The 23139-nt window shown below is 45.7% G+C and overlaps 1 protein-coding gene and 1 long non-coding RNA gene across 3 annotated transcripts in view; one reads left to right on the forward strand and one right to left on the reverse strand.

The window, feature by feature from the left end:
* The window catches only part of LOC125281422 (dual oxidase 1-like), a 233379-nt gene that overhangs the window by 33337 nt on the left and 176903 nt on the right, over positions 1-23139 (reverse strand). The window contains 2 exon segments of the mRNA XM_057313037.1: positions 295-459; positions 649-729. Coding sequence (XP_057169020.1) covers positions 295-459; positions 649-729 — 246 coding nt within the window.
* Positions 20454-23139, forward strand: part of LOC130543833 (uncharacterized) — a 34494-nt gene continuing 31808 nt past the window's right edge. For both annotated transcript variants that reach the window (XR_008959494.1, XR_008959492.1), the window contains exon 1: positions 20454-20751. This is a non-coding gene — a long non-coding RNA (uncharacterized LOC130543833). The remainder of the gene's footprint in view (positions 20752-23139) is intronic.

Genomic DNA, 23139 nt, shown 5'->3' on the forward strand with positions numbered 1-23139 from the left:
TTTTGTTATTCGGGAACAGACTGCTTTGGGAAATATCCTCCATGTTTTCCCTTACTTGTTCCAAGTAAAACTCTCTAATCTTGGCTTTCCTGTGTCTTTTGGCTAAATACCCACCAAGAGGCAAATCCAGTTTTGGGTAAGAATACCCCATCCCATTGCCTGCCCCTTCATCTCTCACCCACATCTCTAAGACCCACCATCACTTCTCTCCCTCACTTCCTGACTCCCCTCTCAGACATAGAGGTGTCCAGCTGACCCTACTGGCCTCCCTCCCCCAGAGGTTGAGGCCCTCACCAAAGAAGACTCCCAGCACTGTTCGCTTTCGCAGGGAGGCCTGCCCTGCAGGGCCCCTCGTGGCAGTGTTGCTAAGGTCTCTGGGGTTGGGCAGCTGGGGTTCTCCCAAGGGCTGGTACACACCATCTGCATAGCTGGCTGGAACTAGGCGCTGGAGCCGAGAGCCTGGGGTAGGAGGGGTAGGAACAAAGATAAATCCTCAGTGGGGCTCCCTTACCTCCCCTCTCCCAGGCTTCCATCCATACCACAGATCCTAAAACCTTAAGAATGCATCAGCCTCCGCTGGTACCTGCCAGCCCTTGCCCCTTCGGGTAACCCTGCCCCTAGGCCTGTTTCCACTTGGCCCTCACCTACCTTTGCTGCCCCATCTGTGCTCCATGAGGTTGTGCCACCCATCAAATCGCTGCACCTCCCGGGAAATGGGGTTCTGAATTCCTGTGTGAGAACAGAGGGAAGGGGCAGCTGGGCAAGTCCAGGCATGAGAGGACAGGCAAGCCTGCAGGATATGCGTCTTGGTAGCCTGGCAAGGGGAGCAGCAGAAGGTGGAAACCCAGCACAGTGTGGAAGGTAGGCGGCGGAGGGAGAGAACCAAGGACAAAGTGATATCCAAACTCGAGCTCATTCTTCTAGCTGCTCAGTGGGGGAAACATGGCAGGGAGCCCTGAAGCAGTGGAGACAGGGGCAGTGTGTGCTGACAAATAACCTCAGAGAACAAGACAAAGCTGGAGAACAGTGGCGATGTGGAGGGGCATGCAGGAGCCTTCTAGTGCCCTCACCCCTCAGCTCCCTAGGGACAGGGCAGGACAGAAACCAGTCCCAGCCCTAAGATATACGGAGCAAGAGCCAGCCACTGCCCCAAAGCCAACCACTCTTCCACTCAGGAAAGGAGAGGTCATTCTGTGACCACTCCCTGGGTACGGGCAGTGTGGAGAGGGGCTTGGCCCTCTCCTGCTGAGCAGAGCCGCCCCCCCACCCAGGGCAAGTGTGTGGGCCCTGGGGCTGTGGCTCTGCCGCCTATTGCTATTCTGGTCTCTTTTCCAGTTTCTGGGGGTGGGATCAGGGACTTCCTGGTCAAGGGAGAACCTTGCCTCCTCCTCCTTTGAGGAATCATGTTCCTCATGTAATTCCTCTTATTGACCCTATTATACTTTCCAAAAACTAGGATCTGGGAGGGAGCACTCAGTTGTTGAGGGAAGAACTCAGGCAGTGAGGGAAGAGGGAAAGGTTCAGAATCAGAGATGGAATGGAGGTCCTTCTGGTCAGCAGATCAGGTGACCAGTCAGATTCCATCTTCCAACTTACTCAAAAGTGCCCTGTGCCACATGGTATTTCAGATCCTTAGCCTGAGGCAGGTTAACCCCTAAAGGCAGAGCCTGAGGGAAGGATTTGAGACATGTGGCTAACTGGGAGGTGGCCCAGGATGTGCTGGAGGAAGTGGGGAAGTAAGGCAGGGACATCAATATGGGACTTGTCACGGAGTGAGTTACTGCTGAGGGAAACTGGGGCTCACTCCTGTTGGTGGCCTCTCGAAGACTGTATGGGCACACCTCAGAATTGCCTGTTGAGCAGGGAGGAAGCCAGGGAATCTATCCACCAACTGGCTGAATGTTGCACTAGGGGCAGTAAGTGTCTTCCAGCCCTCAGGTGGAGAAGGAAGGAGAGGCAAGCAGGTACTGGAGGTAGGAAACTGTCAGGGTACGTAGAAACTGCCCGCCAGCTGTGGGTGAGCACAAGGTGGGCTGAGAGGATGTGGCACATGATATCTTCTTCAGGGACCGCACTAAGAGTTCCCACCCAACATTTCCGGTTCTTGGTTGGCCACAGTGTTCAGCTTCCTCTCTTCTCTTGCCACCTAGAAGTCCCCTAGGGTCAGGAACTGTTTCCACTCATAGCTGTATCCTCCATACCTAGCATGATGTGTGCGTCAAATCAGTGTCCAGTTAGGATTTACCAAATGAACAGATACCGCCATATTTGTTTCAGCTTCTCCATGGATTCTTTACTCCAACTGTTCTCCAAAGAGTGCCCTGCCCGTAAGATGGCAGTTTCCCTGCTGCCACTGACGGAGGCCAGGGCTGGCAAGGAATCCATTCCATGTCCCCACATTAACCACTTTTAACCCTCGCTCTGGATGCTGAGGCAGGAGGCCTCTGTGGCTGAACCGAGTCATTGCTCTGCTTCCTGCAAACTCCTGGCAGGAAGCAACCCTTTACTTTATGTGCCTTGGTAGGGTAAGGAGGCATCCTCACTTACACACCACACGACAGCTCTCGTGCTGGCCATCATACAAGTCTTAGAGCTGGTTGGCTCTCTCTGGGTTTCCAAAGATGAGCAGACTCACTGCTGCCCAGATGTCTGGCTGGTGCCTGGTCCTCAGGTAGGTTCATTCACCAGCTTTGTAGTGATGTAGAAAGAAGGCTCTTCTGTCAGCTTAGGATAAACTTAATCCTCTAAGCAGCGACTGAGCAAAAATTTCCATACAGGCAGGGTTTAGGGGCGGCCACCTGGTTCAAAGGGGGATCAGGGGACTTATATAGAGCCACCTTAATACGGCAAGAACCTCAATACAATTTGGGTGGTTTGTTAATTTGGGGTGGCTTAATGGAGGGGTCGGTAGATTACAGGAAGCTAAAGGACGCCATCACTTGGCCCCTAGTCCTTATGAACAAGATACACTATGATAGAATTGGGTGAATGTGACGGGTGAGGGGCAGAGCAAAGCCAGAGAAGGAGACCTGGATGTTTAGCCACCAAAAATTCATCTGACCTCTGCTAGTTTTGTTTTTAATAATGTGAGTGTTTTTGTAGGCAAACTGGGTTATATCTCTGTCAGAAAGAACAACCATCACTCTCGAGCTTGGATGAGTATCTTCTGTTTTGAGTCTTACAGTTTTCGATAAATCCCCTGGAGCAGTCCCTGCCATCCAGATCCTGACCTCCTCAGCTTCTGGCACTGGAGAGCCGTCTCCATCTGTCTAGCTGTGAAACCCTGTTTACCACATCATTAACTGATCAGCAGAGATTGCGGGATTTGTAAATCTCAGTGTTTCTCTGAATGAAAACAGACATTGTGCCAGAAATTCATTGTCAAAGAGGAACATCTAAAATTGGTAATTAGCAACTAAAAAAGAGGCCAGAGTGCCCATCTTAAACCAAGACTCTTCCTCACAGGATGGATGCGACTGGGTGAAGTAGTGAACAGAATTCTTTTCTATTAATAATATTTTTTATTATATTATGTTAGTCACCATACGGTACATCCCTAGTTTTTGATGTAAAGTTCCACCATTCATCACTTGCGTATAACACCCAGTGCACCATGCAATATGTGCCCTCCTTACTACCCATCACCAGCCTATCCCATTCCCCCAGCCCGCTCCCCTCTGAAGCCCTCAGTTTGTTTCCCACAGTCTATAGTCTCTCATGGTTCATTCCCCCTTCTGTTTACCCCCGCTTTCTTCTTCCCTTCTTCTCCTACTGATCTTCCTATTTCTTACGTTCCATAGATGAGAGAAACCATATGATAGTTGCCTTTCTCTGCTTGACTTATTTCGCTTAGCATTATCTCCTCCAGTCCCGTCCATGTTGCAGCAAATGTTGAGAAATCGTTCTTTCTGATGGCTGAGTAATATTCCATTGTATATATGGACCACCTCTTCTTAATCCAGTCATCTGTTGAAGGGCATCTCGGCTCCTTCCACGATTTAGCTATTGTGGACATTGCTGCTATGAACATTGGGGTGCATATGGCCCTTCTCTTCACTACGTCTGTATCTTTGGGGTAAATACGCAGTAGTGCAATTGCTGGATCAAAGGGTAGCTCCATTTTTAACTTTTTAAGGGACCTCCACACTGATTTCCAAAGTGCCTGTATCAACTTGCATTGCCGCCAACAGTGTAAGAGGGATCCCCTTTCTCCACATCCTCTCCAACAATTGTTGTTTCTTGCTTTGTCAGTTTTTGCCATTCTAACTGGCATAAGGTGCTATCTCAGTGTGGTTTTGATTTGAATTTCCCTGATGGCTAATGATTTTGAACATTTTTTCATGTGTCTATTAGCCATTTGTATGTCCTCATTGGAAAAGTGTCTATTCATATCATCTGCCCATTTTTTGATTTGATTATTTGTTTCCCGTGTATTGAGTTTGAGCAGTTCTTTGTAGATCTTGGATACTAGTCTTTGATCTGGAGTGTCATTTGCAAATACCTTCTCCCATTCTGTGGGCTGCCTCTTAGTTGTTTTGTTTTTTTTTTTTTTTGACTGTTTCCTTGGCTGTGCAGAAGCTTTTTATCTTGAAAAAAATATTATTAATTAAAAAAAAGAAAAAAAAAGTAAAGATGAAGAACGTAGGTTCGAAGGAGAGCAGTATGTAATCTGTACAGAGCTGTTATGGCCAAAATGATTCAGAAGAGCCTTTAATTTAGATGTGAAGGTTTCTATTTAAATGTTGCTTGTGATTCTGAAAAAAGAATATGGTATGGAAAAGTATGGATTAACATACGATTTTGTTGTTTACTGAAAACGAAAACTTTTTGCTGAGAAGTTATTATTTAATAAATATTTAATCTGTGTTTTATCTTACAAAAAAAAAGAATTCTTTTCTACTTCTATATGTGCATTTGGAAGTGGAATCATGTCCTTTCACAAAGACCTGGGTTTTAAAACACAAAAGATGTTATGTCTTTGTGGGATTGGAAACATGTAAGTCTTCCTATGGTGAGGGGCTGAGTCAGTGGCAGATATGAGGTGTCCTGTGGGTTGATTTATTTTTTGCTAACCTCTAAACAGCCAACACGGAGATGCCTTTTTTCACACAGCTCAGTCCCCAAAAGTCCTCAAGAGTGTTTTGTGACCTGAAAACTGGCCGTTTCTAACTATTCCTTGCAATAGTGCCAGTCTTTGAATTTCGGTGTTGATGACTACGAACTACATCATACCACTTACGTGTCCCTTTTTGAAAGAAAATTATCGTAGCTCAAACATAAACCTTACAATTTCAAATATCCTCAGAGCGGTTACCCAGGAAACCATGCCATGTATAGAACAATTCCAACTTCAAATACTCCATCCCTTTGTCTCCATAAATCACTGAAACATCTCAGAAATCCCAACATTCCAAATCCAGATAGTAAACCTTAAAATAAGCCTGTAAACATTAGAATAACTGTATTCAAATGTCACATCAGACCAACAATGGAGTCTATGATTTATTGTAAATCATGTGTGCGTTAGCCCGTCCTCTTTATTTATTACTGCTGTGTTTACTTCACGTATCTGGGCTTTGTTTTTTGAGTCATAAAGCTCATCAACATCTCACTGCTCTAAATACCTGTTCAATTGTGGACTACGAATTGCATAGGAGTTGGTGCTGATGTGCTAAGCATGACAGAATTTCCGAGTCTGTTTGTACATAGTTTAAATTGAAGAAGGTTTCAATATGATTTAATTATAAGGCATTATATTAGTGTCAAAATGAGTGCAAAGGACAGAAGAGAAAGTGTTCTAGGGTAGCTTTATGGAAGGAATACATCTGTGTTAAAGAAGAAATGACACCGAGCTTGATAGATAACACTGCTACTCACATGGCAGTTGACTTGGCTCTTCATATTCTAGCTAAAGACATTCAGTGAACAGTCAGCCCTGTTACCTCAAGAGCTGCAGGGATGGCATTTCTTAAAGCAGTGCCATCCAGCTGCCTCAGTTTCCCAGGTGACAATGAGTGGTTGGAGTGTATTTGTCCACGTTCCGCTCTGTGCACATCCACACAGCATCGCCTCTGCTCTCCCCTCTCCACTTCTCCCCACACCCCCTGCCATTTCATCTCCTTGACCCAGTCCCCTCTCCTCTCTCCTCAGAATCCTCCAACAACTTCCCATTGCCGAAGAAAATGGTTTGCGCTCCTTAGGCTGGTGAGCTCGAAACTGCTACCCAACATCCATTCTTCCTTCATGTCTTAGGACACTGATTTTATTCCAGGAAGAAATGCCCCGTTAGAAAAGAGCACTGACCAGCCTCCCTTGCAGCCAGGGGTGGTCTCAGAGCTGTATGTGGAATCCCTGGGGCTTCCTTAAGAAAACTCTCGTAGGGGAGCTAACTCACCTGAAGAGGCATGGCCTATCATCCTTTTGCTTCTCCTTCTCAGGATCAGACCTACAACATGGACAAGATGGTGGGGGCGCCTACTGCCAACAGATAGCCTCAAGGGTGGAGAATCAGAAAAGTAGATGGAGCCTGGGTTCCCGAAGCTGTCATACCAGTTCTAGAGAGCCGACCTCCTGACTTCTTATCCATGAGAGAGTTACCACCTAATATACTGAAGCTACAGAATTTGGATCTCTGTCACAGTGGCTGACCCAATTGCTAATGGATACGGTTGGCATTGAAGGGTCTCCATACTTGGCTCCCATCTTCCCTTCCAGCTTTTGTGTCACTTATTTCTCAGTCCTGCCTCAAGATAATACCAAACAGACAATTATCTTGGACTCCTGCCCAGATTTGCCAGCATGCCACTTCCGGTGACTTTCTACTTCCTCCCAGATGGTCTACGATCAAGCCTGATTGCTCCTTCCACCCAGCCTTTTACAACGATTTAGGGCAGGATCTCTGACAGCAGACTCTCTGGTTCTACCTCTTACTATTATCCTTGAGGTCTTCTTGAGCAACTTATGGGGCAATGGAAGTGTCAGACTCTTTACAAGGAAAGAAATCATACTAATTAGGAGAGTAGACAGTGGTCTGAACTCAGAAACCCAGACAAGGGTTGATAAACCCATTTCCATGAGGTCCTGGAACTATGCTTGAAAAAAATTTTAGGAGACCTACTCCATTTCTCTGCTTGAGTTCCCTTTCCACAAAGTGGAGACTGATGGTTTATTAAGATTTGGAAATGATAGGAGAAACAAAGGGCACTTTTTAAGGTTCAAAAATGTTTGTTTCAGCCCAACAGCATACGTGGTTATGAATGCCTTAAAAACCACCCAGGGACTGGTAAGAGAACCTAAACTCGAATGTTTTCATGGAAGTTAGCCTGTAATTTTCCTGTTAACATGGATAGTTTATTCACTCAGCCTGTGCTGAAATAGTCACGCCCACCTCTGTGTATGTTGCCAGGATCCGGCTTATTGCACTTTTAAGTCCCCAGGCTTGTTTTCTCCATTTGCTCTAATACGAGAACAGATAAACAAGGGGGCAGTGATACGTTTTTCATTTGGTGGATTTTAAAAAGCTTTCTAATGATCTTCAGAGTATATGCACCAGGAATCAGGACAGGTGGACAGGCCCTGTTCAGGGGTGGGAGGTGGGGTCTGGCCTCAGCTGCCTCTGGGCACCTGGCGGGTCACGCCCTTGCTCCATTCCTGGACACGGTGATGGAGCGCTTAGCTGCGTGGGCTTGTCAGCTTCCTTCCGGGCACGTGGACCTTTATTTTAAAGATGTGATACTTTGAAGATATTATCTCGGTCACCAGGAAGAGAAAGCTCTTTCACAAACAATGTGATGATTGGAGCGACTCCTCCCAGAGCCCCTGGTCAAGAAGTCAGGCTGTAGCTGCTAACCGTAGTCTGTCTGAGCTCCCACCTGCTAAGGAAACCCCTTCTCAAAGAGACAAAAGCTGCTTTAAAGGAAAATGAGTCTATGGGTGAATCAGCACGCTAGGTGAATGGCTACAGCCTCTATTTCCTACGAAAAATGAAGGAAAAACAGGAATTCAGTTGGATAATTCATAGGTGAAGGAGATTAAGAGGTCGCTTGTGATGAGCGCTGAATAATGTAAACTGTTGATATCGTACCCCTGAAACTAATATGACACTACATGGTAACTACGCTTGAATAAGAATTATTTTTTAAGATTTCATTTATTTATTTGTCAGAGAGAGAGCGCGCGAGCACAAGCAGGGGGAGTGGCATGCAGAGGGAGAAGCAGGCTCCCCTCTGAGCGAGGAGCCCGGTGCGAGACTCGATCCCAGGACTCCGGGATCAAGCCCTGAGCCAAAGGCAGACGCTTAACCAATGGAGCCACCCAGGCATCCTGAATTTTTTTTTCTTAAAGTGCCTCACTAATACAATGATGAGGTTAGATTTTAAAATTGGATGAAAACATGAGGCAAACTTTTAGTGATGTCGCTTGAAGTTGTGGCCGATTTGTCATTTTGCTCTTATTCTTCATAATCTCTACCGGCCGATTGACAAAACCTCTTTATTCACAACAGGATTCAGTCTCTCTCTACCTCTCTTTCTCTTTGTTTTTATCCCTCTTTTTAATCTGTTAGGTCCTAATTTAGGGCTTTAGGTGTAAGTTTATAAATCTTTGGGAACAATCTCGGTCACTGAAGTTCGTGCCACGTTCAGAAGCACCATTAGCCTATTTAACAGGCGGGAAGCATGAACGTCAGGTTTGCTGAGCCGCCGTAGGTCAGAAATCAAGTCCGTGTTGGAGATTTCAAGTGCACTGACTGTTTTCATTGAGCCGAGATTTTTATCGTGGATCCTCTGAGAACAGGTGGCCATTTGTGAATTCAAAGGTGTTTACTAATTTGTCTGCTTGCTTTTCTCTCCCTCATAAGTAACGATATAAATACGTAGTCACACTCGTGAAAATCAAGCACTCACGTGCTTTACTTAATCACATGGAAGCCCTTTCTCCACTAAAAGCAAACGATCTACCGTCTATGTTTGTCTCGTCTGCTTCCTAACACCCAAATGAGGTAACAGGTTCAGAGCGCAAAAAAATTAAATAAATTTACCCATAAAATTAAAGAGACCTAGAAAGTTAGCGACGGGTAGTTGAGAGATTTCAACACATTTCTTGGAAATAGCAAACACAGGAAATGTGTGGACCCACAGAGAGAAAGAAGCCGCTGCCCACTTTACCCTAAGAGATTGCTGCTGGGACATGGGGGCTGGACTGGTTGTCGGGATTCCAGAGGCTTTGGTGTGAACCGGCGGGTCTGGTGGAGGTGGGGAGTAAGGAATGGAGCCAGACACAGTGGAAGTGAGGAATGTTTACACAACTGCTCCTGAGAGTCCCTATCTCCCATGTGCAGAATCCCCCTCGAAATCTGGGGACCCTTCTCTGAAAAATCTGCAGGTACTGGGAGGGGTGTGTTCTCATGAGTGGTTGTCGGTGCTTTTCAAATACAACCTCCGATTCTGGCCTCTGCAGAGTGTGCAACTTGCCAGTTGGCCTAAACCTACTCAGTTGTGTCATTAGGTCCTGACACCCCAATTAGAATAATGCACAGTGGGCTTCGCTGTAAGGGACTGCACCAGACTCCTCTAACACTGCTTCAGGTCCTCTGGGCCTCAACTGTTTCTTGGTCCAGCCACTGCTTCAGTGGCCACTTGACAGGCTCCAACTGCCTTTTTGCAGATGCAATTCAGTAACGTCTGTGGAGCCAGTCCTTACTGGCTTGGGAGGATTAAAACAGCCGTTATTTAAAAATTAAGTTATATAAACTTACAACTAAATAAATTATATAAGAAACAAAGGCAGTGAATATTCAAAACTCATTACTTTTTACCTATTTTGCTACATTTTACTATTATTTATACTCTGGAGTATATTCTATTGTATCTGTATGATGCCTATTGTACCCGTTATGGTGAACATACCATACAAGACACCGTTTTTCCACATCTATATTGAAATCAGCCGTGGTGAGAATTCACACCATGGAAATGGAGAGCCAGTTGTCAAACATTTAGTACCACCGCACTGGTGCCATCAGCCAGCACATGCCTCATACCTGCCCAGCACACCTTTTACTTCCGCCCTAGGGCTTAATGAGCGGACTGAGTTGGGACACTAGGAGACCATGCTTGGAGCCCGCCACGTGCCACCTGAAAGTGCTGGTACATGAGCACCTTGTGGAGTTACTGCTCTTTGGCAAACGGGAGATGGGAGCTGGTGGACAAACCTTTGCCCCCGTCTTCCCCCGGACAGCCTGTCTTACTTCCACCCCATCTGAGAACATAGTCCTGTTCTTAGGACTGAGCAACCAGCGTACTCAGTGGCAGCCGGCATCATCCTGTCTCCTAGTACCAGCTCCCCCTCCTTAACCCCATTTCCTTATTCCTCTGCTCTGGGATTGAACTCTCTGATAAAAATAGCATGTTGCCTCTGGCTCTGCCTTCTAGGGAGGTCAAGGTAAGGTGAGTCCTAATAAGGAAAGTCAGTGGGGGGGGGGTACTGGGAAGACAGGGGATGGTGCTAGATCCAAGGCCAGAAGCAGCAGGGCTGTCATAACCCCCAGTTGAAGAGACGAGGGCAGGGAGCAGTCAGCAAAAGCTGGAGGGTGAGTCATTTTGAAAAGATCTGAGACCTTCTGCTGATGAGCACAGACAACCCGAAACAACATGCGGGGAGGAAGACAGGAAAGTAAACGCACTGACCACACTCTGTTCTCTCTGTCTCGTCTCTTACCAGCGTGCCTCGTTGACCAAACACAACTGGGAGGGCAGAGATCAGGAGGGATCGGGACAGGGTGGCAGGAAGGGCAAATGGAAAGTGTTCCTCACAATATCCTGGAGCAACATCTGTCTATGAGCAGTCACAGCACTCAGGTGCACTTTCCACCCAGGAGAGCGTCTGGACGTAATATTGACCAGCTGTCTCGACAGCAAACAGCAAATCAGCTGTGTGTGTGTGTGTGTGTGTGTGTGCGTGCGTGTGCGCGCACGTGTGTGTGTGCGTGTGTGTGTGTGTGAGAGAGAGAGAGAGAGAGAGAAACCAAAACAAAGAAAAAACTGATTCTGAAAGAAACAAAGACAGGAACTTGAGAACAAACTTATTATACATCTATGTAATAGGAATAGGGTGTTATGAGTAAAAGGAACAATCAGATAAACACGAAAGAGTTTTTAGAAATTAAAAAATGATTATGGAAGTAAAAATTTCAATAGATGAAGTAGAAGATAAATGGAGAAAAGTTTTCCAGATCCTAGGGCAAAGCCTTAGAAAATATGAATCCATAGATAAGAGTCACAGAAGTTTCATCCAAAATAGTAACCCAGGAAGACAGAAAAAAAAAATTGAAGAACATATCAGCCATAGCAACATTTTTTCTAGATACATCTCCTATGGGAATAGAAACAAAAGCAAAAAAGGGGGGGATAAACAGAAGGGGGAATGAACCATGACAGTCTATGGACTCTGGGAAAGAAACTGAGGGCTTGGGGAGGGGGGATGGGATAGGCTGGTGTTGGGTAGTAAGGAGGGCACGTATTGCATGGTGCACTGGGTGTTATATGCAAGTAATGAGTCATGGAACTTTACATCAAAAACTAGGGATGTACTGTATGGTGACTAACATAATAAAAAATATTATTAAAAAAATAAAAAATAAACTGTTGGGACTACAGCAAAAGAAAAAGCTTTTGCACAATGAGGGAACCACCAACAAAACAAAGAACCTACTGAATGAGAGAAGATATTTTCAAGTGATAGATCTGCTGATAGGCTAATCTGGCCAAAATATATGAAGAACTTCTACAACTCAACACCAAACAAACAAACAAACCACTAATCCAACGGAAAAAAACAGGCAGACGCCCTGAATCGTTGTTTTTCCAAAGACATACACCCCAGATGCCCAACAGACACACGAGAAGATGCTCAACATCACTGATCAGCAGAGAAACGCAAATGAAAATCGCAGTGAGACGTCATGTTACACCCGTCAGAATGTCTGAAATAAAAAAGACAAGAAATAAAAAGTGCTGGTAAAGATATGGAGAAAATCGAATCCTCGTGCACCGTTGGTGGGAATGTACATTGGGGCAGCCACTGTGGAAAACAGTATGGAGTTTCCTCAAAAAATTAAAAATAGAATTCCCAAAGGATCCAGTAATTCCACTAGTAGGTATTTACCCAGAGAACACAGAAATACTAACTTGAAAAGACATATACACCCTGTGTTTACTGCAACATTATTTACAATAGCCAAGATTCGGAAGCAGCCTGTGTCCGTCAATAGATGAACGGGTAAGGAAGATGTCTCACACACACACACACACACACACACACACACACACACACACACACAATACTACACGACCATAAAAAGGATGAGGTTGTACAGTTTGAGACAACATGGCTGGACCTAGAGGGTATTACGCTAAGTGAGTAAGTCAGACTGAGTATGACAAATGCCGTATGATCTCACTCATACGGGGACTCTGAAACAACAAATGAATAAACAAACAAAAAACAAAACCAGACCTACAAACACAGAGAACAAACTGATAATTGCCAGAGGGGAAGGCTTTGGGAGGTTGGGCAAAATGGGTGAAGGACATATTGGCTACAGTGATGGCATGACCAAGTCACAGGAATAAAAGACACAGCATACAGATCTCATCAATGATACTGTCAGAGTGATGTATGGTGACAGATGGCAGCCACACTGTGGTGAACTTAGCACCATGTATAAACTTGTTGAATCACTACAGTGCACACCTGAAACTAATGTGACATTGTGTGTCACCTATACTCAATTTTTTAAAATATGTTCAGTTAGCCACCACATGTGACATCCTTAGTTTTTGATGTAGTGTTCAATGATTCATTAGTTATGTACAACACCCGGTGCTCATCACAACCCATGCCCTCCTTAATACCCACCACCCGGTTGCCCCATCCCCCCCACCCCCTCCCTTCTGTAACCCACAGTTTGTTTCCCGGAGTCCCTAGTCTCTTATGGTTTTATACTCAATTTTTTAAATAAAAAGAACATACTGAAAACAGATAGATACATAGATAGATAAAATATGAAAATGTTCCAGGGTTAAAGATCCAAATCTTCAAAAGGACTAGACCTTTGTACCCCTTTATTGACCAGTCACTGGACATGGGCTGCCTTCAGGGAGGGGGTGGGTGTAACCTTGAGTAAAGTGGCTCCCTTCAGCCAAGGCAACGCCTGGAGAGGGATTGAGCCGTTAGCCATCAGCAATCAAGACCTCTGGCAGCAGGGAAAGAGACTCAAGTCCAGTTGCTGAAATAGACATTCATGCCATCTGGGAACAAGCTTGTCCAGGATTCTGCTTTGGGCATCCCCTGGGAAAACAGAAGGGGAAGCAGTGAGATCAGCTATAATCCCCATAACTGCTGCTGGTCTGGAGGCTGGAGCTGATTCTCCCTCCTCTATTTTATACCCTCACCTCTCGTCACCTCTGGCACCTCTGCTGGACTGAGATTGTTTCTCTGGAGGCTGGGAGTCTGAGATCAGGGTCTGGCATGGTTGGGGGCGGGCATCTTCAGGGTCTCTGACTTCTGTTGTACCCTCAGGTGGTGGAAAGGGCTAGGGAACTCACTCAGGCCTCTTTTGTAAGAACTGTAATCCCATTCATGAGGACTCTGCCCTAATCACCTCCCAAAGGCCCCACCTCCTAACTGAGGGTTAGGTTTCAACATATGGGTGTGGAGGGGGGGACGACACATTCAGGCTAAAGCAACCTCTATGCCAGTGGCTCTCACAGGGGGATGATTTTGCCAGCAGGGGATATTTGTGGATGTCTGCAAACATTTGGATCACAGCGCGAGAGGGAGGGGCGATACTAGGGCATCCGGCAGGTGGAGGCAAGGGATACTGCTGGACATCCCACAATGCACAGGACGGCCCCACACAACAAAGAACGACCTGGCTCGAATGAGCATGCTCCATGAGCATGTCGGCAGTGCCAAAGCTGAGCAGCTCTGCTCTATGTGATAGAACACAGGGCTTCGTTAGCACAGGATATTCGGGCCAAAACTGCAACTGGGGTAGTAGACCAGAGAAGGGAGCAAGACTAAACCAGTAAAATGTCAAGAAAATCCCACCGAGGGCCACTTTGGCTCAGCCCTGGTGAAGGGCACACTTGGAGTTGACCAGTCAGGGTGGTCAGCCCCCGTCTCCACCCCTGGACCACCCCACCCCAACCCCAGTGAGTCACAGGTCAGGGCTGCCCCCAGGGGCAGTAAATCCCCAGGCGTTTGTGTTTTCTGTCTGCAGGCAAAGTGAGTTCCCACAGTTTGGGAACAGCCCTGCCGAAGAGGCTCAGGAGGCGGCTGTGGAAGGTGAAGCCAGCCCAAGAGCAGGTGCGCCAGAAAATGCAAAGGGCCCGAGGACGCGTGGGTGGAGCTCTGACAACACCGGATCCAGACTGAAACCCAGATCGACAACGATTGAGGCGGAGAAGGCGAATCGAAAGTAGAACCAATTATCTTTCAAGTTTATATAACTGTTTATTTAAAAGCAACTCTGACATTTTTTTCTCAAAAACATCCAGGCGTGGGGGGTGGGGCAGGTAGGGAAAGGTTAGTAAAAGGGTATGAACTTTCAGCTATAAGATAAACAAGGTCTGAGGAGCCAATGTAACATATGGTGACTATAGTGGATCACATTGTATTATTTAATTGAAATTTGCTAATTGAGCAGAACATAAATGTTCTAAACTCCCCCCCAAAAAAAGATAAATATGGGAATTGATGGATGTAATTAGATGGTGGCAACCCTTGTAGGATGTATGCATCTATCAAATCACCACGAGGCACATTTTAAGTATCTTAGAAATTTCTTTGTTAATTATACTTAAGTGAAAGTGAAAACAATCAGGGTAGTATTAATGCTTCAGCTTCTCCCGAGCTCCCCTGTCTGCCACACTGAGGCTTCAGCAACCCTGCCTGGGATAGTAGAGGGGTCTTGCAGACACAAAGAAGGATCAGAGTCTTCCCAGCCGCGTCATATCTATAGAGAGCAAATAAGCCAAAGGGGTGGGAAGCCACTTGCTTCAGCAGGCAAATTCAATGTATTTCCCAGATCTACAGTAATGAACTTTGCCTCAATAAGGCCTTCGGGTTGTGAAAAAGAAAGTCCATCAGTGACTTCCTCAAGCACTGAAGGGTTTAGTTAAGGTGAATCAGAAGTTATCCTCAAAATGCTTTTCCCCTAAGTCATACTGCAGAAGCTTGCTTACAGACTTATTTTCTTCCTCTCAATATTTTTTTCCTTGCATCGCTAGAGAGAAGCTTCCAGAAAGAAATTTTAGAACTCTTGTTTCTTTGCTTCTTGTAGGGGTGGGAAATGGATCAAAGATGTCTCCCCATTGCAAATCGCGGCTCAGATTTGGCTTTTCCACGATGAATTTGATCATTGCTGATAGTGGGACCAGATAATTCTGATCCAAATACTGTCCCCCCTGAAATCCAAGTTATCTGTCCGGGTGGTTTATGTGAGCTTAGCCAGAAATTGTCAAATCTCCACGAAGTACTATGTAAGCACCTGTGGTATAACTCAATTTACTTTCTCTTTTATTTTTCCTTGTTTTTGTATTTGTTTATTTGCTTTTTGTTTTTTTAGAACAGTTTTAGATATACAGAAAAATTGCAAAGGTAGTAAAAATATAGCCCCCTGCCCACAGATTCCCCTATTATCTAACGTCTTCCACTAGAATTGAACATTTGCTACAATTAATGAACGAATGTTGACATTCTTATTAAACAGTTTATTCAGATTTCCTTGATTTTTAACCTAATATCCCCTTTCTGTCCCAAGATCCCATCCAGGAGACCACATTACATTGATCATTATGTCTTCTTGGGCTCCTCTTGACTGTGACGGTTTTTCAGACTTCCTTCGTTTTTGATGACTTTGGTAGTTATTTTTTAATTTAACGTTGTTAGTTACCCTACAGTGCAATATTGGTTTCTGGAGTAGATTTCAGTGATTTTTCACTTACATACAACACCCAGTGCTTATCATGACAAATGCCCTCTTTAATGATTTTTTATTATATTATGTTAGTCACCATACAGTACATCCCCGGTTTCCGATGTAAGGCTCGATGATTCATTAGTTGCATATAACACCCAGTGCACCATGCAATACGTGCCCTCCTTACTACCCATCACCGGTCTATCCCATTCCCCCACCCCCCTCCCCTCTGAAGTCCTCAGTTTGTTTCTCATAGTCCATAGTCTCTCATGTTTCATTCCCCCTTCTGATTACCCCCCCCTTTCTTTATCCCTTTCTTCCCCTACTGATCATCCTAGTTCTTATGTTCCATAGATGAGAGAAATCATATGATAGTTGTCTTTCTCTGCTTGACTTAGACAAATGCCCTCTTTAATACCCATCACCCGTCTAGCCCATCCACCCCCCACCCCCCTCCATCAACTGTCAGTTTGATCTCATCATTAAGAATCACTTATGGCTTGTTTCCCTCTCTCCTTTTTTCCTTTAGCCCCTTCCCATATGTTCATCTGTTTTCTTAAATTCCACGGAGATCATACGGTATTTGTTTTCCTCTGACTGACTTATTTCACTTAGCATAATATACTCTAGCTCTAGCCATGCCATTGTGAATGGCAAGATTTCATTTTTCTGATGGCTGAGTAGTATTCCATTGTGTATATATACACCACCTCTTCTTTATCCGTTCACCAGTCGATGGACATTTGGGCTCTCTCCATGGTTTGGCTATTGTTAATAATGCAGCTATAAATATCAGGGAGCAGGTACCCCTTTGAATCTGTATTTTTGTATCCTTTGTGTTAATACCTAGTAGTGCAATTGCTGGATCATAGGGTAGTTCTATACTTAACTTTTTGAGGAACATCCAAAGTGTTCTCCAGAGTTGCTGCACCAGTTTGCATTCCCACTAACAGGGCAAGAGTGTTCCCCTTTCTTTGCATCTTCGCCAACACCTGTTGTCTCCTGTGTTGTTAATTTTAGCCATTCTGACAGTGGGAGGTGGTATCTCATCACGGTTTTGATTTGTGTTTCCCTGATGCTGAGTGATGTTGAGCATCTTTTCATGTGTCTCTTAGCCATCTGGACGTCTTCTTTGGAAAAGTGTCTATTCGTGTCTTCTGTTTTGAGAAGTTACTGGCCAGCTATATTGCGGGATGTCCCTCTATGAAGATTTGTCTGCTGTTTTTCTCACCATTAAAATGGGATGATGGGTTTTCAGGAGGAAGCTCACGGAGCCATCTTCCTCACTTCAGAGCAAGGGCACACACTATCGACATGAATATGACTGCTGATTTTGCCTTTGAGCACCCGGCTAAGGTAGTGTTGGTCAGGTTTCTCCACTGTAAAGCTCTTCTTTTATTTCCCCTTTCCACACAGTGCTCTTTGGAAGGAGGTCACTGTGTGCAGCCCAGCCTTAAGGAGTAGGGAGTTGTGCTCCACCATGTTGAGCCTGGAATACCCACATAACCTACTTGAAATTCTGCCTGGGACTTTTGTCTCTTCTGCCCCATTAATTATTCATCATTTACTTGTATGGGCTCATACTCAGTATGGGCTCATAGATATTTATTTTTTATTTTACTCCTGCTTTATTTAATACCATTTTATTTATTTTCTTGCTCACATTGTTCTAGCTTTGGCCATTGAGATCTCTTTCAGCTGGCTACTGTGGTCTTTTGACATACCCCCATCAGTGTGTGTGTTATACTTTTTAGTACTTTTTTATTTTATAGCACTGTAAGTCTCCAGGCTCATCTGGTATATTTCCCACCCCAGTTGTAAAATAAGCGATTTCTCCAAGGATCCCTGATTCCTTTCATTGGATGGTGGGATTAGAAACCAAGATCTGGGCACTAGGCGTGTTCATTGCCATGAGGGTGTCATTGCTTTTAGGCTGTCTCAAGGTGACAGAGCAAAGAAATACATGTATAAACACACATATCTATCTGTTACCATGTGTACTTACTTTGAGTTAAACATGAGTTCTTACTGATATCTCTAACTCCATCCCATTACCACGTGGCTCATTCCAGCTTCCTCCCCTTGCTCACATGCAAATTCCCACTCCAACAATGAGAAACTGGCTCCCATCATCACCATCCATCAGAGTAATTGTTCTGTTCCATATACAGGTATAACAGCATCAAACTCGTTAACTCTTCCCCTATGAGAAATAAGTTGATCAAACAGAGCACAAGGTTTGGTGCGGTTCCTTTTGCCTTTAGGAGTATAGACTCCGTGCATTTCCAAAGTTACTTGGGGCAACACCTTCCCCTCGATCCCCCTCCCTGACTCTCTTCAGTGAAGTTATTTCATATTTGCAATACAGTTAGATTCTCTTATTGTAGTTTGCATCTTCCCCCTGGGATTCTGCCTAATTTGCTTCAGATTGGTAAATTTGAAGTGGTTTTTCTCTCCCCTTCAGAGTGCATCAAACAGAAACCATAAAGAGCAAAATCATTTTCACTGGTAATGCAGCGACATAAAAAAGTTGCCATCAACTCTGAATACTTAGAAGGTGTAAAGCAGGCCACGTGTTAAGGAGAGTGACAAATTGTTTAACTCCTATGTAACTATATATTCAATTTTCCTCTAAATCACAAAATGATAAAAGTGGTCCCTACCTCTCAGGGGTTTTGTAAGGTTTAAATGAGTTTAATACACTTGACAGCCTCAGAACAGATTCTAGCTCCTAGAAAATGCTTCACAAATGCCCTGATTATTATTACCACCAGCAAGCTTTCAGTGGGAGAGCACTGTGGCATGAATAACATCTTAAAAGATCATTCTGGAAACTGAAGTCAGGAAGCGAAGAGGCTATTGTTAGAAATCCAAGCGAGGGGTGGGGGCAGCATGGGGTCAAGCATGGAGAGAGGGAGAAGGTTAGTTGCCAATGGGTATGATTGGATATGAGGTGGAAAGAAAAAAGTCAAGGATCATATGTAGTATTTGTCTTGAACAACCAGGTGCCAGAAGAGTGGTGTCATTTACCGTGGGGAGAAGACTGGGGGCCTTGGTTTGGATAATCCCGAAAGCAGAGCCTTCCCAAAGTCTATTTGGAAGGTGGTCACAGAAAACTGGAGCGAGGGATAGTGACAAAGGATGTGTCATTGGGCCGTTATTGGGATGACCCATTCGGATGAGTCATTACTATGGGCCACTGGACTCACTCCTCCTGAGGACATGCTTCAGAGTTGTTCCATCAAAGGATAAGGGGTTGGGATGTTTACCTACAGGCCCTAGTCCCTTTGGTGGAGGGGTACCCTTAGAAGAATGAACTTCCCCATATTCCCTGCCCTTCCAGCACTTGCTATAGATTATATGGGCTTCCATTAGCGTTAGAGAAAGCCTTGGGGCAGAAAAGGAAAAGGTGCTGTGGTGGCAGAACAGCCAGCTTAAGTACTTGCTCCAATGCTGTCAAAATTTGGAGCAGCAAAGGATCCGGATGCCAGTAAATAATCCTACAGATCTCTTGTAAGGAATCTCCAGGCCATTTTCCATCTCAAAGTTTTGCTCCAGGTTACAGGCACCTAGCCTTAAAAAACATACCAGTCTGAAAGTCAGGTCCCTTAGGTTCTGGTTCTAGCTAATGGATTGCTATGCGGCCTTGCATAACACAGAGAACGTGCACTTCCTGCAAAGCAAGACACAAGATCCTGAAGAGCCCTCTGAGCAAGGGAACCTAATACCCCAAGTGAAGTTGGACCCCACAAACCAAGGGGACTGGCTGGACTCCTCACCCAGCGTCTAGGGATGCCCTTCCTGACGCCAAACCCATTCATTTTAGGGTGAAATTGGACCTCTGGTTTTAGCGTGGTCAAAGAGACTTCCCTCCTTGGTGTGAATCTAGAAGTCAAAAGGAAAAAAAGTTTTCATTTTAAAAGCCTTGATATTTTCTTACTGAGATGTTCTGCTTCACGTGGCACTAGAGGAAACTCGGTGGGAAGTATGGCCCAAGGAGTGAAGCTTTGGGAGCACTGGACCTCTTCAGGGGTGGGGGTGGTGGTGGGTGGTGGGGGGAGTGGGCAGATGCCATCCAGTGGCTTGGGGGACACTGGAAAGGTAAGTCACCGCGCCTTGCTCCCTGGAGAACTACATTTCCCTAAGGGCCTTGCGGCACACAGTGGGGTGAGGAGGAAGTACGTGTTCAGACCCAGCCCATTGACTCCCATCGGTGCCTAAGACTCGCCAACCTGATTGGAGGGCTCTGTCGCAGTGCATCCTGGGACTTGTAGTACAGAGTGTTCATGGTCCCAGCCTCTGATTCGCGGTGCCAACTCGGCGCTCCAAGAGCGCCCTCGGGAGGCGGAACTAAATCGCGTGCTCGTGCGCCGCACCCGAAGGGCCAGCCGGCACCTCCCGGGGGCGGGGCTGTCGATTCCGCGCCGACACCGCCTTCCTGCCCCGCCCTTTGCCGTACTGGGCCCGCCCCTCCTTCGTGGAGACACAGTTGAAGCGGCGGCGGCGGTTGCAGCGGCTGTGGCGGCGGTTGCAGAGGCTGTGGCGGCTGCCCCGCGGAGAATGGCGAATGGCCCGTGGGACACGCGCCGACCCAGACCGCATGTAGTGATTCCCGCGGGGCAGGCGCCTCCTGCACCGCCGGCGGGGCCGGGTTCCCCACAGCGGGATGTTCTCCTGAAGGAGCCACGGAGATGTGAAGTTCCCCCAGAAGGTGCTGGACCCCAAGAAGGACGTGCTGACGCGCTAGAAGCACCTGCGGGCGCTGCTGGGTGAGGAGCGCTGTGGGGCGCCCGGCTCGGGGGCACCTGCCCGGATGTGGGCCGACGAGGGTCGGGCCTGGGATGCGGACGGCATGGGGGTGGGGTGCGGTGGGGGTGGCGTGAGACCCTACTTTCCCGGCCCAGCATTGTTCCCCGACAGTGGGCACTCTGGCCCTGGGGCTCTGCCCTGTCGCCCAGAGTGTAAACTTACCCCGGATTCGCGCCGGTCACCTCGAGGCCGGCCGAGCCTTGACTCTCTCCCCTCCCCACCAAATCCTGCACTCCAGGTGCTACACACACACACACACACACACACACACACACACACACACACACGCTCGAGGCCGGCCGAGCCTTGACTCTCTCCCCTCCCCACCAAATACTGCACTCCTGGTGCTACACACACACACACACACACACACACACACACACACACTGAACTGGCACCTCCCCTCTCGTTTTTTAACTTTAATTTTTGACTCTGACGCCCTAAGTGACTGAGTCTCCAAGTGTTCCCAGCACAGACTTAATTGAACTGTCATCTCTTTTGTGGGCCCCCTGCCCTTAAATTTTATTTTTACTTTTCGTCGGAGTCTTCAAATACACTGAGCCTCGGAGCGCTCCCAGGATAAATTTAATTTAGCTGTCATCTCTCTTCCTATGCTCCTCTTTTTATTTTTATTTTGGGTCTGGCTGCTTGGGTTTCTTCGTGTCCTTGGTGTGAAGGGTCTCCTCCTGTCGGAGGAAGGGGTGGCTTTCCTGGGTTCAAGGAGGCGGCTGCTGCTTTATTGCCAGGATGGCAGTGATAGTTATTTGCCTTCTTTCGTTTTTATGGACTGCGGGGTGGAGGTTCTGTGGAGCCCAGGGGGGCCCGCTGTTGACCTGAGATGAAGCTCATCCTTGTGGCTGTGAAGTGTCCACGAGGCTTCCTGTCACCTGCTGCATGTGATCTCTGCCTTGCTGAGCTGTGTTTTGTTTTCTATTTTCTTCCCTACTTAGTCTTAACTTTTGTGAAGGACCAAACACCTGTGCTGTCTGTAGTGTTTTGAGGGGCTGAGAAAAGGACACCTTGTTTCTCTAGATGTCTTTTTTATTCTTAAAATGAGGAAAAAGCACCCGATTTAGGACACATAGTCTTAATGTGTCTGTCACTTGAAGAAATATGACATAAAAGAATTCATTTTATATGTGAGAATTTTAAATAAAGATCTTGCTCATGAGATTGAAAGTTGCCAATTATTTCTATTTGTACCCTGCGAAGTACCTCTGAGGAAACACACACACACACACACACACACACACACACACACACACACACACCTGGTTTTGCCAAGTTATTCACAGTCTGGGATTCCTTAAGAGTTACACTATCTTGTTCAGTTTGGAATGAAATGTAAATTAATTACTTACTGTTAAGAGGGATTAGTTTTAGTTTTCAAGACTTTTGAAAGTGAAGCGTGGTGTCCTTGGTAAACTGAAGTGTCTCCTCCCTGTAGTAAAATCTCATGCACACACAGGTTGCGTTGTGCAGAGTTCTTAGTAGTGACTGATTAACACCTACTGCAGGGACATTTTTGATAAAGGAAAGTTGAACAGTATTTTAAAGCATTTGATGCTCTGGGACTTTTTCTGTGCTAGAGAATTCGAACTTTTGTTCTCGGTCTGCAGGATTAAGTTCGCTCCATTTTGTAAAGGCAGAATCAAACCTAGATCAGTTTGGCTTCTCAGAGATTGTTACATTGTTACCATTCTGAGAAAATAGTTCGTTTTCAAGGCTCTGTAATTGTGGTTTCACTTTAAGGTGCAGTATCTTATTTTGAGGAACTTTCTTTCTTCATTTCGTTGAGCTCATTATGACTTCAGTTTTGTACCATAGAGAGGTTCTTTGATATTAGGTTGTTTTTTGTAGATGCATTTGTTTATGGAATGACCCAGTGTACTTTATTTTTGCAATCTTTATCCGTAGGGACTACGTTTTTGTAAATGTGTCGAGGAATTCTAGTCATGTCTAATGTAAACTTACGCTAACAACTGTGGTGTAAAGACTTTAAAGAAAAACAGTTCGTTAAGGTCCTAGTTCCTGACACGTAATATACACTATTTATTTGCTACTTAAAAGTCTACTTAGAAAAAATGGCCTCCTGATCTGAAAGACAGGAATTAGCTAAGATCAAGAAAACTATTTGAAGGAAATGAATGGACATTATTGTTGTATTTTTATTTGCATATTTATGTAATACTCTTGCTTTTCACCTGTTTCGTCTTCAAGCGATAATAAAGATGTTCTTTTTTACATACAAAGATGATACCATTGATCTGGATTTGCAGCCTGTGGCTGCATCACTTTGGCTGGTTACTTAGCCTGTCTTTGAACCTCAGTTTCTTTACTCTGTCAAA

This window comes from Ursus arctos, unplaced genomic scaffold, assembly GCF_023065955.2.
Source record: "Ursus arctos isolate Adak ecotype North America unplaced genomic scaffold, UrsArc2.0 scaffold_16, whole genome shotgun sequence".
Classification (NCBI taxonomy): Eukaryota; Metazoa; Chordata; class Mammalia; order Carnivora; family Ursidae; genus Ursus; species Ursus arctos.